This window comes from Phaenicophaeus curvirostris, chromosome 29, assembly GCF_032191515.1.
Source record: "Phaenicophaeus curvirostris isolate KB17595 chromosome 29, BPBGC_Pcur_1.0, whole genome shotgun sequence".
NCBI lineage: Eukaryota > Metazoa > Chordata > Aves > Cuculiformes > Cuculidae > Phaenicophaeus > Phaenicophaeus curvirostris.
Genome location: NC_091420.1, coordinates 480026 through 494796, shown reverse-complemented (window position 1 = coordinate 494796; position 14771 = coordinate 480026). Strand labels below are relative to the sequence as shown.

Genomic DNA, 14771 nt, shown 5'->3' with positions numbered 1-14771 from the left:
CTTTGTAGTAGCTCAATTTCATCACAGAGCCATCAACCTGACTACCCTGAGGCCAAGAACAGAGTTTATCCTTCCCTTTTGCAAATCTTCCTGGACTGAGTCAAAAATATTTTCATCTGAGCAAAGGGCTGCTTGCCACCTGCCCAGAAACAAGTCCATTCATGGAGGAAATCAAGCATGAACCACATAAGCATTTTGTTTGTCTCCAACCTACAAGGGGCAGAGTATCCCCTCTACATAAAGTTTTGAAATAGCAGGGACTGGGAGACAGTAAAGCTTGGTTCATATGAGGTAGAAGAACAAACTAATAATTACAAAGAGTCATTTATTTAAACCAATTGACATTCATTAACAATGTTAAGTCTTGAAAGAAATGTGTTTAGTAATTGATTAGAACAGTAGGCACTGAGGTGATTCATGCTTTGGGAGGTCTAAGGGTGAGTATAAAAGCACTTGACATCAGATCTTGTATCATCATTTCTCTTATTTCTCTTGTGGAGTAGGTAAGTTCCATCTAAATTCCTCTTTCTAACAAAGCCTTTGTAATTTTAACTCAGAGTAAATCCAGTGGAACTATTCTTTACTATCAGGTTGAAGGTTTCTTGGTGTAAGTTAAATCTGTGACAAGTTATTTGCCTTGGTAAATGCAGACCTGGATGATGAGCTCAAGTTATTTTTATTAAAAACGGATTTCTAGATCTTGTTTAATACAAGATTTATTGGTGTCATGTTAAGAACTGAGCTATGAAATTTCTGCCTTTCTCTCTAGCCTCTTGGTAGTGTTTTATGACAATATTTGATCACGAAACCTTGAAGAATTTGTGCCTTATTTTTATACTGCTCCCTTGCACTTCAGATTAACCGTCCCTGAAAAATGGTGCACACTCTAAACCCATGCACTGATGGCAGCGCCGCCTCGTGCGGGGTGGCTGTGCCGCAGCCCATTGCTGACAGCTGCAACGAGCCCTGTGTTCGGCAGTGCCCCGACTCCCAGGTGGTGATCTACCCTCCGCCGGTGGTTGTGACCTTCCCAGGACCGATCCTCAGCACCTTCCCCCAGCAGAGCGTCGTGGGATCTGCAGGAGCCCCTGAAGTTGGAACTGGCTTTAGCGGTGCCCGTGCTCCTGGGGCCTCCCATGTTTATGGTGGTGCCAGGTGGGGATTTGGATACCCTACTGGAAGCTGTGGACCATGCTAGATCTTGTGAGAGTTCCTGCTTGAAAGAGCAATAGCCTCTTTCAGGGTATGACAAGCAGGATGTAGATTTGTGGCTGAGATTTAGGGCTGCCATTAAATGTATGTGCAGATGTTCAAATCATCTGAGAGATCCATTTATACCCTTCTCACATTACTCTTCCCAATTTTCTCTTTCTAGTGCTTTCTTATCTTTCCAAGATCTCTGTTCTCAATGCTATGGACTGTATTGCTGATTCCCTGGGGGCTCATAGATATTGTTGTGGCATTGTAATTCTATGAAATCTGTTTTAGATCTCTTTGTAGGCTCTTTCTGTGTCTAGGGATGTATAAAAAGGGTCATGGAGCCAACGAGTCTCTGCTCTGCTGCTGCGCCCTCTGTGCCTTGCTATGATCTGGGTTGGGTATAAACACTGAGCTGCAACAGGGAAGCAACATCAGTTATCATATGAATCATCTTGCATCAAATCACAGGTTGAGGGCAATTTGTAATCTGTACTATGTAATTCTGCCTCTATGAACTGCTTGTTTCTTATTAAACATGACCTTGCAACATGGTGTTGGCCTCTTTGTGTGTGTTCCCATCTGTGCATGTTCCCTTCTGCTCCTCCCAATCCAGATGCCTTTGTCCTGCTGTACTGAGCTGATCCCATCACTCTGCCTCAGGACAATGATAATCTTGAGAGATTTGGCAGTGGTTTGCGTGTTCACCTCCTTTCCACAGCAACCTCTTTGCCGTAGCTGTCTCTAATGAAACTCCTGCCCCATCCCTTGAGGTGTTCAAAAGAGGTTGGATGGGGCTTTGAGCAGCCTGATCCAGTGGGAGATGTCCCTGATCCAGTGGAAGATGTCCCTGCCCATGGCAGGGGGATTGGAACTGGATAGACTTTGAGGTCCTTTTGAACCAAAACTGTTCTATGATTCTATGATCTTGGCTTATGTGCTTCTTGGTCTTGCTTAGCTTTGAGGAGCTCTTTCCTCAATTTTGGCTCTTCCAGCACTGTGTGTGTTATGTGGTGTCCTAAACTTCTGCATCTTGGCAGTGATGAAGTGTATCAGAGCAGAGGTGCACGGAGAACCTGTGTTACTGTGAAGAATATGAACCCAAGTGTTGTCCAACAGCAGCTATTTTTGAGCGTAAAAGCTAAATTTCTGGCTATACTGTTCTGTTGCTTGCAACATGTGCAAATGGATGATGTTGTTCATGGTATTTTGAATTTCTTCAGGAATGTACAGGTAATAAAGAGTGCATAAACTTTCCCTACTGCTGCGTGTTTGGAATGAGATGTCATGAATCAATGCTTAGGTACAGAAACAGCATAATTCAATATCGCAAGCTGGCATGAGAACATTGGCTTATCCCATAGTAGTCCCTCTTTGGAGAATTATTATCCTTAATGTGTGGGGAGCACAAAGTTGACAAGGTGTTGTTATAGTGTTTAATGAACTGCTGGTGAGCCTTAGATGAGGTGAGGAAACCAGATTCTCGCCAACCACGTAAATCCTTTCCCTTCAAAAGAGGAATTTCCCCAATCATCAAAAGCCAGATGAAGGAATCTTTTTTTGCTATGCTAATGGTGTAGTTGGAAATGAACTAAATGATGTTTATTATTGAAGCCTCTCCAGCTGTACTTTCCATTTAATAAGTAGAGACTTGAAGTTACCACAAAACACCTGGTGTCAGTAAAACTGGGGAATTTTTGCAAATGGATTTCTAGGAAAACATTTTATAATACACTTTTTATTAATTTGGATATAAATGATACTCATGTGAAACTGGGGGTGTTGGTGGATGAGAAGCTCAACATGAGCCGACAATGTGTACTTGCAGCCCAGAAAACCAACTGAATCCAAAGCAACGTGGTCAACAGGGGAGGGAGGGGATTCTTCCCCTCTGCTCTGCTTTGGGGAGAGCCTACCTGGAGCCCTGTGTCCAGTTCTTGAGCCCTCAGCCCAGGAAGGACCTGGAGCTGTTGGAGCGAATCCAGAGGAGGCCACGGAGATGATCCAAGGGCTGAAGCACCACCCATACAAGGACAGCGTGAGAGAGGCACGGTTGTTCAGCCTGGAGAAGAGAAGGCTGTGGGGAGAACATAGAGCAGCTTCCAGAGCTGAAAGGGGCTCCAGGAAAGCTGAGGAGGAACTCTTGATCAGGGAGTGCAGGGATGGGATGAGGTGAATGGTTTTGAGCTGAAAGAGGGGAGACTGAGATGAGATCTTTGAGAGAAATGTTTTGCTCTGAGGGTGGGGAAGCCCTAGCCCAGGTTGCCCAGAGCAGGGGTGGCTGCCCCAACCCTGGAGGGGTTCAGGGCCAGGTTGGATGGGGCTTGGAGCCCCTGATGCAGTGGGAGGTGTCCCTGCCCATGATCCTCTTTCCATTCTCTTAAAAAGTTCTGTTGTAATATTACACTCTCTAAGAAATAGTTTGAAAAATATTCTAGTCCAGCTTGTGCAATGGTCAGGAGCTTGATTTCTAATTTAGGATAAGCTTACTCTTTAGAAATGATTCTCATTCTTGCAGTGAACCTTTGTGCTCCTGGAGGCATATCCTCCAGCTTGCCTCCTGTGGGTTGCTCACAAGGTACATTTAAATAGGTAATTTCCTACATGCCCATAGTAAATACACACTGCTTCAGACTGGCATTCAGAACTTTAAATGAAATTACAGGAGTGCAGTTTCTGTTAGCTAAATTGGCCATCTGTCATCTATTATGATAATATCATGTATACAGGCACAAAGTTACTCTAATCATCTGACTTTTCCTAAGCCTCAGGGCATAAAACCCTATAAAACAGAGAAAATGCTCTTTACACCCACTGAGCAAGTGTAGGAGAGACTCGGAGCTTCCTGAGAGGATGGAGACATGGGACATGAGCATCCATGTTATTGATTAACACTTGGAGGGATGGGAAATGGTCTGGACCCCAACTCTGCAATGCTTTAGGACTTACTGAATCACCCTGATGTTCTTGGATGAATAGTTACTAAAATGACTCAGTCCCTATTTGGTAACTAAAGGCTGAGTGCCCTGTGGTAGGTGCATCTGGGGTAAGAGGTTGGTTTCCCTCCCTGCATGGTGGTTGGGTTCCAGCGTTTGCCTTTCAGCAGGGCAGATCCTGGTTGTGCCCTGGATCTCTGGAGCTGGAAGAGAGCAAGAGAGGGCTGAGGTTGCTTAGTTGAGAGGCAGCAGTGGGGTGGATCCAAGTACTGTGCACAGAGCTGGAATCTCGATGAGAGCAGTGGTGTCTTCATGGAATCATAGAATCACCAGGTTGGAAGAGACCCACCGGATCATCGAGTCCAACCATTCCCATCAATCACTAACCCATGTCCCTCAGCACCTCGTCCACCCGGCCCTTAAACCCCTCCAGGGAAGGGGACTCAACCCCCTCCCTGGGCAGCCTCTGCCACTGCCCAGTGACCCTTTCTGTGAAATATTTTTTCCTAATGTCCAGTCTGACCCTCCCCTGGTGGAGCTTGAGGCCATTCCCTCTCGTCCTGTCCCCTGACACTTGGGAGAAGAGCCCAGCTCCCTCCTCTCCACAACCTCCTCTCAGGGAGTTGCAGAGAGCAATGAGGTCTCCCCTCAGCCTCCTCTTCTCCAGGCTAAACCCCCCAGCTCTCTCAGCCGCTCCTCTTCTTCTCCAGCCCCCTCCCCAGCTTCGTTGCTCTTCTCTGGACTCGCTCCAGAGCCTCAACATCCTTCTTGTGGGGAGGGGCCCAGAACTGAACAAAAAGAAGTGGTGTGATGAAGGGAGGGTATTGGTGTGGGAAGTCTGGACTTAGCAGGCAGGCACAGCCCATGGGCCGTGTCCCCCAGGCATCAGGCGGTGATTGCACCCAGTGTTGGAAGTGACAGTGCCTTTGGTGGTGAACTGAATGAAGGGAAGAAACATCATAAATAGTGCTGTGACGGCAAACGTGGACAGAAACCTGATATTAAGGTGGGGCAAAAGGACTACTAAGATGAAACTCTTTACTCTGAGGTGGGGAGGCCCTGGTCCAGGTTGCCCAGAGCAGGGGTGGCTGCCGCCCTGTACCTGGAAGTGTTGAAGGCCACGTTGGATGGGACTTGGAGCCCCTGATCCTGTGGGAGGTGTCCCTGTCCACGGCAGGGGGTTGGAACTGGATGAGCTTTAAGCTCCCTTCCAACCCAAACCATTCTATGATTCTATGGTCCTATGACACTGGCTGGGCTGAGAATTTCACCCAAGACTTCAGCTTTCCATGTTTTATTCTGTCTCCCTCCTTCTGCATCTCTTTTTAAGCCCTGCAGCCCTGTATATGCAAGTGGTAAAATCTTTGATAGGAATGATTGGACTTGATGATCCGGTGGGTCTCTTCCAACCTGGTGATTCTATGATTTGTGTACCAGAGAATATCCAAGGGACATAAACTGTATTTATTATGGTGGGAGACACTACCACTCCTTACTGCTTCCCTGGGAGAACGAAAGATGTCTTAATAGCTTTGCCCCTTTCAAAGGGTTGTATTGATTTACTGCCAAGCTGCCCTGCTAGGAGGCTAGGGTGGAGGTTGTTGTCTTGCTCTTTTCCTAGGACAATCTGATCTGGCTGTATCTTGCTCAAACTAGGACACAAAGAGGTGAGCTCGGAGCGATAAGGCAGCAGACCCGGCCCATCACTTGGATGCGGCTCTTCCATTGCGGACAAGGAAATGGATCTGTGGGACTCACCCTCTGTTACAGTCCAGTTCAAGGCCGAATGCTTTAGGTGAAAGCAATGTCATGGATGTAAACAATGACAGGCTGGGAGAGTTGGGGTTGTTCAGCCTGGAGAAGAGAAAGCTCCAGTGCGACCTTGGAGCAGCTTCCAGTGCTGAAAGGGGCTCCAGGAAAGCTGGGGAGGAACTCTTGATCAGGGAGTGCAGGGAGAGGATGAGGTGGATGATTTTGAGCTGAAAGAGGAGAGATTGAGATGGGATCTTAGGGAGAAATGTTCTGCTGTGAGGGTGGGGAGGCCCTGGCCCAGGTTGCCCAGAGCAGGGGTGGCTGCCCCATCCCTGGAGGGGTTCAAGGCCAGGTTGGATGGGGCTGGGAGCAACTGATCCAGTGGGAGGTGGGACAGGGCAGGGGGTGGCACTGGATGGGCTTGGAGGTTCCAATGCAAACCTATGGTGCTACTGAAATGGACTTTGACATGCAAGAATAGCATGCACAGTCTGGGGACTCCTGCTGACCGTCACTGTTTCTGTGCCTCTGGAAGCACTTCTCCAATCTGGTCCACCAGTTATTTTCTTGACCATTTCCTCCACTTTGCTCTGTCAGCCATGGAATGTAGAAATTCTCGAGCAGGAGGCCACCATGAGATGAGGAAGGGAAGCCATGTGGGGTATCTCTTGAAAATCAGCCCAGAGGTGCCCCTTCACTGTCACTGCTCTGCAAGATTTTTGACTCCTGGTGATATCTTTGATGTAGAACTGGGCTTGCATGGTATCCTTGCAGTTTGGTCTCGGTTATGCTTGTTGAACCACTTTGTTTCATGCTGAATTATAATCTTTCATATTATAAATCCAAATCAAGTCTACTCAGTCTCTTAAGGTAGCATGGTAGACGCTGACTGGAACTCCCTGAATAACCTGGCTGTTCAGATTGCAAAGGAGAAGTTCTCTCCAGCTGATGGCCATGGCTTGGTTGCCTTTGGTCTTTCCCTTAGGTGTCCTTGACCTTAAGTGTCATTGCTATCTTTCCTTGGCAGACCACCAGACTGCCACTCAATTTCTTGCTTTTGAAAGTCACTTCCCAAGTGCAAACCCAGCTTGCTTCAGGAGTGACGTGTGTTTGTTGATGCACTTTTCTGGAGAAGTGTTTGTATAAACCCAGCATCACAGGTTAGTTAAAACGAGGTAGAACTTCTTCCTACTCTGGGAAATGAGTTGAGACCAGAGTGTTTCAAATGGACCTGCGGTGATGCTTTCTAATACCTGGAGTTCAGATCTCTGCCTGATATCTCAGGAAGAAATGTTTTCCTATGGAGGGGGGAGGCCTTATCCAGCAGAAGGTGTCCCTGTCCATGGGACACCTGGAGTGGCTGGTTAGAGTGGCATTGCTGCTGGTCCCTTTACAGTGGCATACAAGCACAGACAAAAGAAGACTGGACAGCTGGTACTATCGAACAGAGTAATTTTAATGAAGATTAGAAAGAACAAGTAAGAGAAAGATTAAGACTGCAGTTTTACAAAAGAGTCTTCAACAAGAAGAGTGTGTCTGATGTTGGATGTTGCTCTCTCCTTGTAGGAATGGTGGAGTTTGGTAGTCCAGATGTGTTTCTTGCTCACAGAGCTGCTTGTAGGTAATGTTCGCTACCAGGTGAGGCACAGCACGGGTACATAACAGGAGCTGCTCTACTAGATGTCATCTTCAGAGACATTTATAGCTAAGCAAAGTAGGTTTGTTCATAGAAACTCCTATAACTATGGCAACACAAAGTGGCTGTGAATTAACTTAAAAGGCAATTTTCTCACACATGAAAATCTTTGCTTGACCAACATGCTATAAAGACTTGCTGTAATTCAAGTTGCCCCTTAGAGGAAGAGCCGAAGAAATAAGAGATAGTAGAGAGGGTTACGTATGGGGTATTCCTACACAGCCTGGCATGTCCTGCTGAACCCAGCCAGAGGCACGGGTGCTCGGCGTTTCTCAGCACCATAAACTTAGCCGTGAATCCATGTCCTGCATTTCATTTCTCAGTTGCTATTTCTGCTGGTTCAGCATGAACAGCAGTTTCCGTAGCCGTATCTGTTACCAAAACGAGAAAAGAAGGGGTAGCCATACCCAAGTCCATACGAGCCCCCATACCCATAATTGCCCCCATAACCAATCAAGCCTCTGTTCCCATACAGGCTCCCAAAGCTTCTGTAGCTGTATGGGCTCCCGTATCGGTACTGGTTGCGGTAGTAGCCGTATGGGCTCCCAAATCGGTAGCCAGTCAGGCCCCCCAGACCATAGCCATATGGTGAATAGAATTCATTGTTGAAGAGGCCTCTGTAGAAAGTCATTGTTCGTTGGTGCAGGTAAGCCTGAAACACACACCGAGGAGCCAGATGAGTTTATGGGCTGCTGACAGCAGAATAAAAGGCTCAAAGCTTGGACTGAGCTGAGGAAGAGCAAGTCACTCCCTCCTACAGGTCTTCTTCATCCTCTTAACCATCCCATTTATTTATTTTATCTCCTGAATCCCAAATAACTTCATTCCACCACCCCACCACCCTGAGATTTAGTAATGACTGACTGTACATAGAAAATACATTTTTTACCAACTTAGAACTGAATATTCCTGCTCCAGGAGTTAGAGAAATTTGAATAAATTAAAGAAAAATCTGGTAGTTCAGATACTGACACTTATTCAGATGAGATCAACATGCGTACTCTCATGTCCTGAAATACTGTGTGCCACTCAATGTGGGATAAACACAAAGAATGCAATGAAATGGATCAATTTCCTTCCAGGATGTCTACAGTAAATGTTTCACAAAGTTTTTATCTAGGTATTGGGATTCCCAGCTCCCAATGAAAATAGTCTGGAACTGGAAATTACTTATGACTTCAAAACTGTGGCAGTAAAATTCAAATTTTCAGTGCTTTAAATCCTACTAATAAATAAGCATGGAAAGAGCAAAAAGGTTTCAGTGAAGGAATTCCTTAATGTTGCAGAGAATTTTATGTTTGGAATTGGTTCCAAAATGACAAAAAAATGCTTACAGAATGTCTGTTCATAGAATCATCGAATCATCGAATCATCGAATCATCGAATCATAGAATGGTTTGGGCTGGAAGGAACCTTAAAGATCATCCAGTCCCACTCCCTGCCATAGGCAGGGACACCTTCTACTGGATCAGGTTGCTCCAAGCCCCATCTAACTTGGCCTTGAACCCCTCCAGGGATGGGGCAGCCATGACTTCTTGGGACAACTTGTGCCAGTGTCTTACCACCCTTACAGGAAAATATTTCTTCCTAAGATCTCATCTCAATCTCCCCTCTTTCACCTTAACATACATAGACAAGTTCTATACATAACATATATATTTGTCACAACAAATTTGTCACCAACAGCTTTTTTATACATCTACATCTGTGTGCACACACACAAATATTTCTACAGGCAGACAAACACATACAGACACACAAAAATACATGTATCAGAAAGAGAGTAGAGTTGGTATTGATTTACCTGGTTCACCGATGGGAGTATCTTGAGAGAAGTGAATAATATTCTGGAGCAGTAGGTCTGTGTATATATACCTTCTTCAGCTGAGGTGTTTGTTATACAACATATCTTGTAGCATGCATTATTCCCTCAATTGATGTAATTGGAGTCAGTGATTTCCATAGTTTCAAAGTTTGATGTTATGACGCATGGGTAATAACTTTAGAATTTCTTTCATCTTAAAACACAAAGAAATGTGCTCAGCACATTTCTAGTAAAATTGCATGGAATTCTTTGTAGTTGGAGTTGGATGGATAGGAATAATTTGGGGAGATGTTTAGACCATTGCTGGTTGCGCAATCTGCTCCATTCGCTTCGCTTTGGCATCTGAGGTGACAAGGGAGGAAAGGAGTAGGTTTTCTTTGGTGTGCTGAGATGTAGTAGAGCTTCTACTCAGCATCATGATGACCTGTACGTTCTGCCTGGTGATACTGGTGGGGATCTCTTGCCAGCAGCTTTGTTTGACTTTTGTCTCAAGTTCTACAACAGATTTTGAATAAAAATTTCAGCTTCCTTATGAATGTTGCCAAATTTTTCTTCTTAGAAGAGGTGTTTTTTTAATTGTTTTTGACTTTCAGAAAACATATCACCACCTTATTTGGACCTAGGAACAAGAAACCTTGATGTGTCTTTTAAGTGACCCTATTATTAAATCTGGGGGTGTCTTGGGGACAAGCTATTAATATTTAAATACTGTGACACTTTGCAAATTGAAAACAGTAATGAGTGTTTGTGAAGTGCTTTGGTATTCAAAATTCTGAGGAAGCCTCAACATCCTGCTGACTCACTATTACCCTCGTTTTGCATTCAAATCAACACCAGAAACTAGGTGAAGGTCACATAAGGCTTTCTGCAGAGAACTCCAGCGTTCTTCACCATTATATAGTATTTCATAAATGAGGTAGATGCTTTGCAAAGAAAATAGTCATGTGATTCCTTGGAAAACAGCATTTAGTGCATCTCACAAAGTCCTTATCATTTTCCAGATCAAGCTCATTCTTGTTTTCTCCACTTTGTGCTGTTGAACTTACAATAAAACTCTCTTGTGAATAAACTGCAAATAATGCTGTAGTTGTTGATTTCTGTCGAAACTGTTCCTTCTGCTCATGCAGCAGCATGGCCTATACTCACCATGAATGCTTTGGAGGAATGCAATTAAAATTTATTCATAATTTTTGCTGAATTTGCTGTGTAGTTTAATATAAAATACCTAAATAAACATTTAAATTTCTTTTAAATGGGAATCCTATGCCATGGTGCAGCAGAATTTCCAGTGAACAACAGATATTTTCAAACATATACGAAGGTTTTCCTTTTTTATTGAAAATTTCTCTCCCTCCAATGGCTTCGGGGACTTGTAAGTTCTTTTCTATTCCATAAAAAATAAACTTTAGTTTTGACAGCGATGACAATAAAATGCTATCAGGAATGTAGTTGGCCCAGAAGATTTGAAGATGAAAGAAATCTGTAATATATGTGACATCTGGGAGGCTGGAAACACGCTAATAATCCCAAACAATGAAGAAAATTATGTTAATTGAAGATATGACGTGAGGAGGCAAATTTGTTTTCCAAACAATAAGGCTACAAACCTTTTGAATACAAGATGTGTCTTAGATAAGCCAGGCAGGCAAAAAAACCCGTATAAAAAGGGCTTCTCATCAGCTCTCTTGCCTTCCTCCTCCCGGTGAGCTTGGTAAGCCTCTTCTCCATTCAGGCTCTTCATAAGGACTAGACATGTCAATTCGATAATTTCTGTTCGGGTTGATTGCAGCTTCTCTGAAAGTTAAAATTTCCCTGTACCTTGTGCTGCCTGCATTGCAGGGACTGGCGGGTTCAGATCTTAGAGCTGGGGTTGAAACTTACCTAGTGGTGTCAGTACCTGGGATATCTAGTATTGCTGATTTTTAGACAGGTTGGCAGAGCTGCCTCCGCTAGAGCTAGAGAAGGGCTTCCCCATCGCAGCCCTTGGTGGGTTCTTCCATAAGTCCTCTGTTTTTATTTTGAAGGAGGTCTTCAGGTCTGTTTGGAAGGACAGAAGATGTCTCTCCAAGGAGACCTGAGAGCAGCTTTCCAGTACTTAACGTGGGCCTATAAGAAAGCTGGGGAGGGGCTCTTTATCAAGGAGTGCATGGAGAGGATGAGGGAGAACAGTTTTCAGCTGCAAGAGGGGCTATTGAGATGAGATCTTAGGGAGAAATGTTTTGCTGTGAGGGTGGGGAGGCCCTGGCCCAGGTTGCCCAGAGCAGTGGTGGCTGCCCCATCCCTGGAGGTGTCCAGGGACAGGTTGGATGTGGCTTTGAGCAACCTTATCCAGCAGAAGGTGTCCCTGCCCATAGCAGGGGGTGGAGCTGGATAGGTTTTGAGGTCCTTTCCCACCCAAATCATTCTATGACTCTATATTCTCATGTTTGGTAAAGCTCCACGCTTTCTCACCCTTGCCGTTAGCATTTCAAGATGCCAGAACCCCAAGCTGGTGTAGATGACTCGATGATCTCAGAGGTCTTTTCCAACCCTAACAATTCTGTTACTGAAATCTGACTTCGAGCAATGGATCAAATGGCTGAAGTGTATTATTATGGCAAATGCGAGACAATTCAAGCTTTCTTGGAGACTTTCTTGGAGGATTTTGGAACACAGAGCTCCATGCAAAGCCAGAATCCCAGAAGAATCATAGAATCATAGAATAACCAGGTTGGAAGAGACCCACCGGATCATTGAGTCCAACCATTCCCATCAATCACTAACCCATGTCCCTCAGCACCTCGTCCACCCATGCCTTAAACCCCTCCAGGGAAGGGGACTCAACCCCCTCCCTGGGCAGCCTCTGACACTGCCCAATGACCCTTTCTGTGAAATATTTTTTCCTAATGTCCAGCCTGACCCTCCCCTGGTGGAGCTTGAGGCCATTCCCTCTCGTCCTGTCCCCTGGCCCTTGGGAGAAGAGCCCAGCTCCCTCCTCTCCACAACCTCCTCTCAGGGAGTTGCAGAGAGCAATGAGGTCTCCCCTCAGCCTCCTCTTCTCCAGGCTAAACCCCCCCAGCTCTCTCAGCCGCTCCTCTTCTTCTCCAGCCCCCTCCCCAGCTTCGTTGCTCTTCTCTGGACTCGCTCCAGAGCCTCAACATCCTTCTTGTGTGGAGGGGCCCACAACTGACCCCAGGATTCAAGGTGCCGTCTCTCCAGTGCCGAGTCCAGAGGGAGAATAACCTCCCTGGACCTGCTGGTCACGCTGTTTCTGATACAAGCCAAGATGCCATTGGCCTTCTTGGCCACCTGGGACACTGAAATCAAGGATTGACAACTGCTAACCATATTCTCTAAGAACAATCCTGAAACAAGTGCTAGGAGGTTTCGATCCCTAACAGATTTATTCCATAGTCAGTTCTTTCAGCAATCTCAAGAAGCAAGAAAAGAAATGAAATGGTTTTAAACAAGTGGGTAACTGAAAAAAATAATAATAGAAATGGGATGTAATAATAAGCTGAGGAATTTGGTCATAATTTCGCTTCTGCCCTCAGTCTCATAGAGTGAGTGAAGAGGTCTGTGGGCTCTGAGACTGTTCCCAATACTGGAAGTATTTATTACTTTTGCTTTCCTCCCTCCTGCTGCATTTCAGATTTGCCTCCACTGTAGAAAGATGACTTCCCTCCAAGGAGTGTGCGACGATAACTGCTACTTCCCTTGCAACTATGGGAGCCTGTATGGCTACCAGGACTCTAACTGCTGGAATCCCTGTGGCTACTGGGGCTACCAAGGCCTCTATGGTGAAGGGAACTGGTACAGCTGAGGTGGTCTGTATGGTTACCAGGGCATTTGAGAGAGCTGGAGGTGTTTAGCCGGGAGAAGAGGAGGCTGAGGGGAGACCTCATTGCTCTCTGCAACTCCCTGAGAGGAGGTTGTGGAGAGGAGGGAGCTGGACTCTTCTCCCAAGGGACAGGGGACAGGACGAGAGGGAATGGCCTCAAGCTCTGCCAGGGGAGGTTCAGGCTTGACATCAGCAAAAAATATTTCACGGAAAGGGTCATTGGGCAGTGTCCGAGGCTGCCCAGGGAGGGGATTGAGTCACCTTCCCTCGAGGTGTTTAAAAGATGGGTGGATGAGGTGCTGAGGGACATGGTTTAGTGATTGATGGGAATGGTTGGACTCAATGATCCAGTGGGTCCTTTCAAACCTAGTGATTCTGTGATTTATGGCTCTGGGGGCTGCTATGGCTACCCAAGCTGTTACTCGGGCCACTACGGCTACCCGTTCAGTTCATGTTGTGGCCAAAGTTTCAGCTCCAGCAGTTGCTATTCCCGCTAAATCCAGCAGGAACATCCCTGAAATGAAGATCAACCCAGACCTGGCAAGCATTGGCAGACTTCAGTTCTTGGCAGCAGTGGTCCCTGACAGGCAGAGCCCTGGGACAGCTGCCACCCTCAAAGGCAGCTTAGAGTGCTCTGTGCTGCTGTTGAAGTGCTTGCGATCATTTATCCTTGGATTAAGGTTTAGAGCCCCACAGGACCCTTTTAGGGACTCCTAGGACCACTATAGGGCTCCCCAGAACCTTCCTATTACCCCGAGGACCCCTCTAGAGACCCCCCAGGATCCCTCTTGGACCCCTCAGGACCACTTTAGGGACCCCCACAATCCCTCTATGATGCCCAGGAGGCCTATAGAGAGCCACAGGACCCCCTTAGGACCCTTCAGGACTCCTCTAAGGACTCCTAGGACTGCTCTAGGGCTGCCCAGGACCCCACTAGGGATTTGTGCAAGCAGTAACACGTATTTAATGTCTACCTGTAGGCAGAAATATGACTTTAAGCTGTGCTAAGAGCATCTGAAAAAATGCTTCCTGGCTTCTACCATTGCCCTAGGCCAGAACTACAGATCTTTCATGGATTGATTACACTTTATTTATCAGAACTGTAAATCCATTGTACAAAATAAATAAGCATTTGTTCATCATAAGATTTATTGTTTAATAACATCCTGGTCACACATATTATGCAAAAACACAGAGAAAATTTACTTGGATTGAGGGATGGAATAATCTATTTTTAGTAGTTATTAATAAAGTATCACAACTATGTTAAAAATGTGATTTTTCTTCACCTTAAAATAGAAAAGACAAAACCCCAAAATCAGCCGATGACTAACACTGTTCCTTAGACATCCTGTTCCAACAGTTTTCTAACACTGCATCTCTCAAGATGAATTCAGACACAAATGAAAACATTGTTTGATGAAGTAAAAATGAGATAAGACGTATCATATGACAGTAGATGCAAAAAAACCTAACAATTTTTAACTGGGGACACTTACCCAGTTGTTGTTAACATTACAGATATAAGTAGGTACATGTCTAGTC

At 45.5% G+C, this 14771-nt stretch overlaps 1 protein-coding gene across 1 annotated transcript; it reads left to right on the top strand.

Moving 5' to 3' along the window:
• Positions 1-834: 834 nt before the first annotated feature.
• LOC138732211 (claw keratin-like) lies at positions 835-1751 on the top strand. The gene has a single exon (XM_069878683.1). The coding sequence runs from the start codon at positions 875-877 to the stop codon at positions 1196-1198; it is 324 nt and encodes a 107-aa protein (XP_069734784.1). The 5' UTR covers positions 835-874; the 3' UTR covers positions 1199-1751.
• The last annotated feature ends 13020 nt before the right edge of the window (positions 1752-14771 follow it).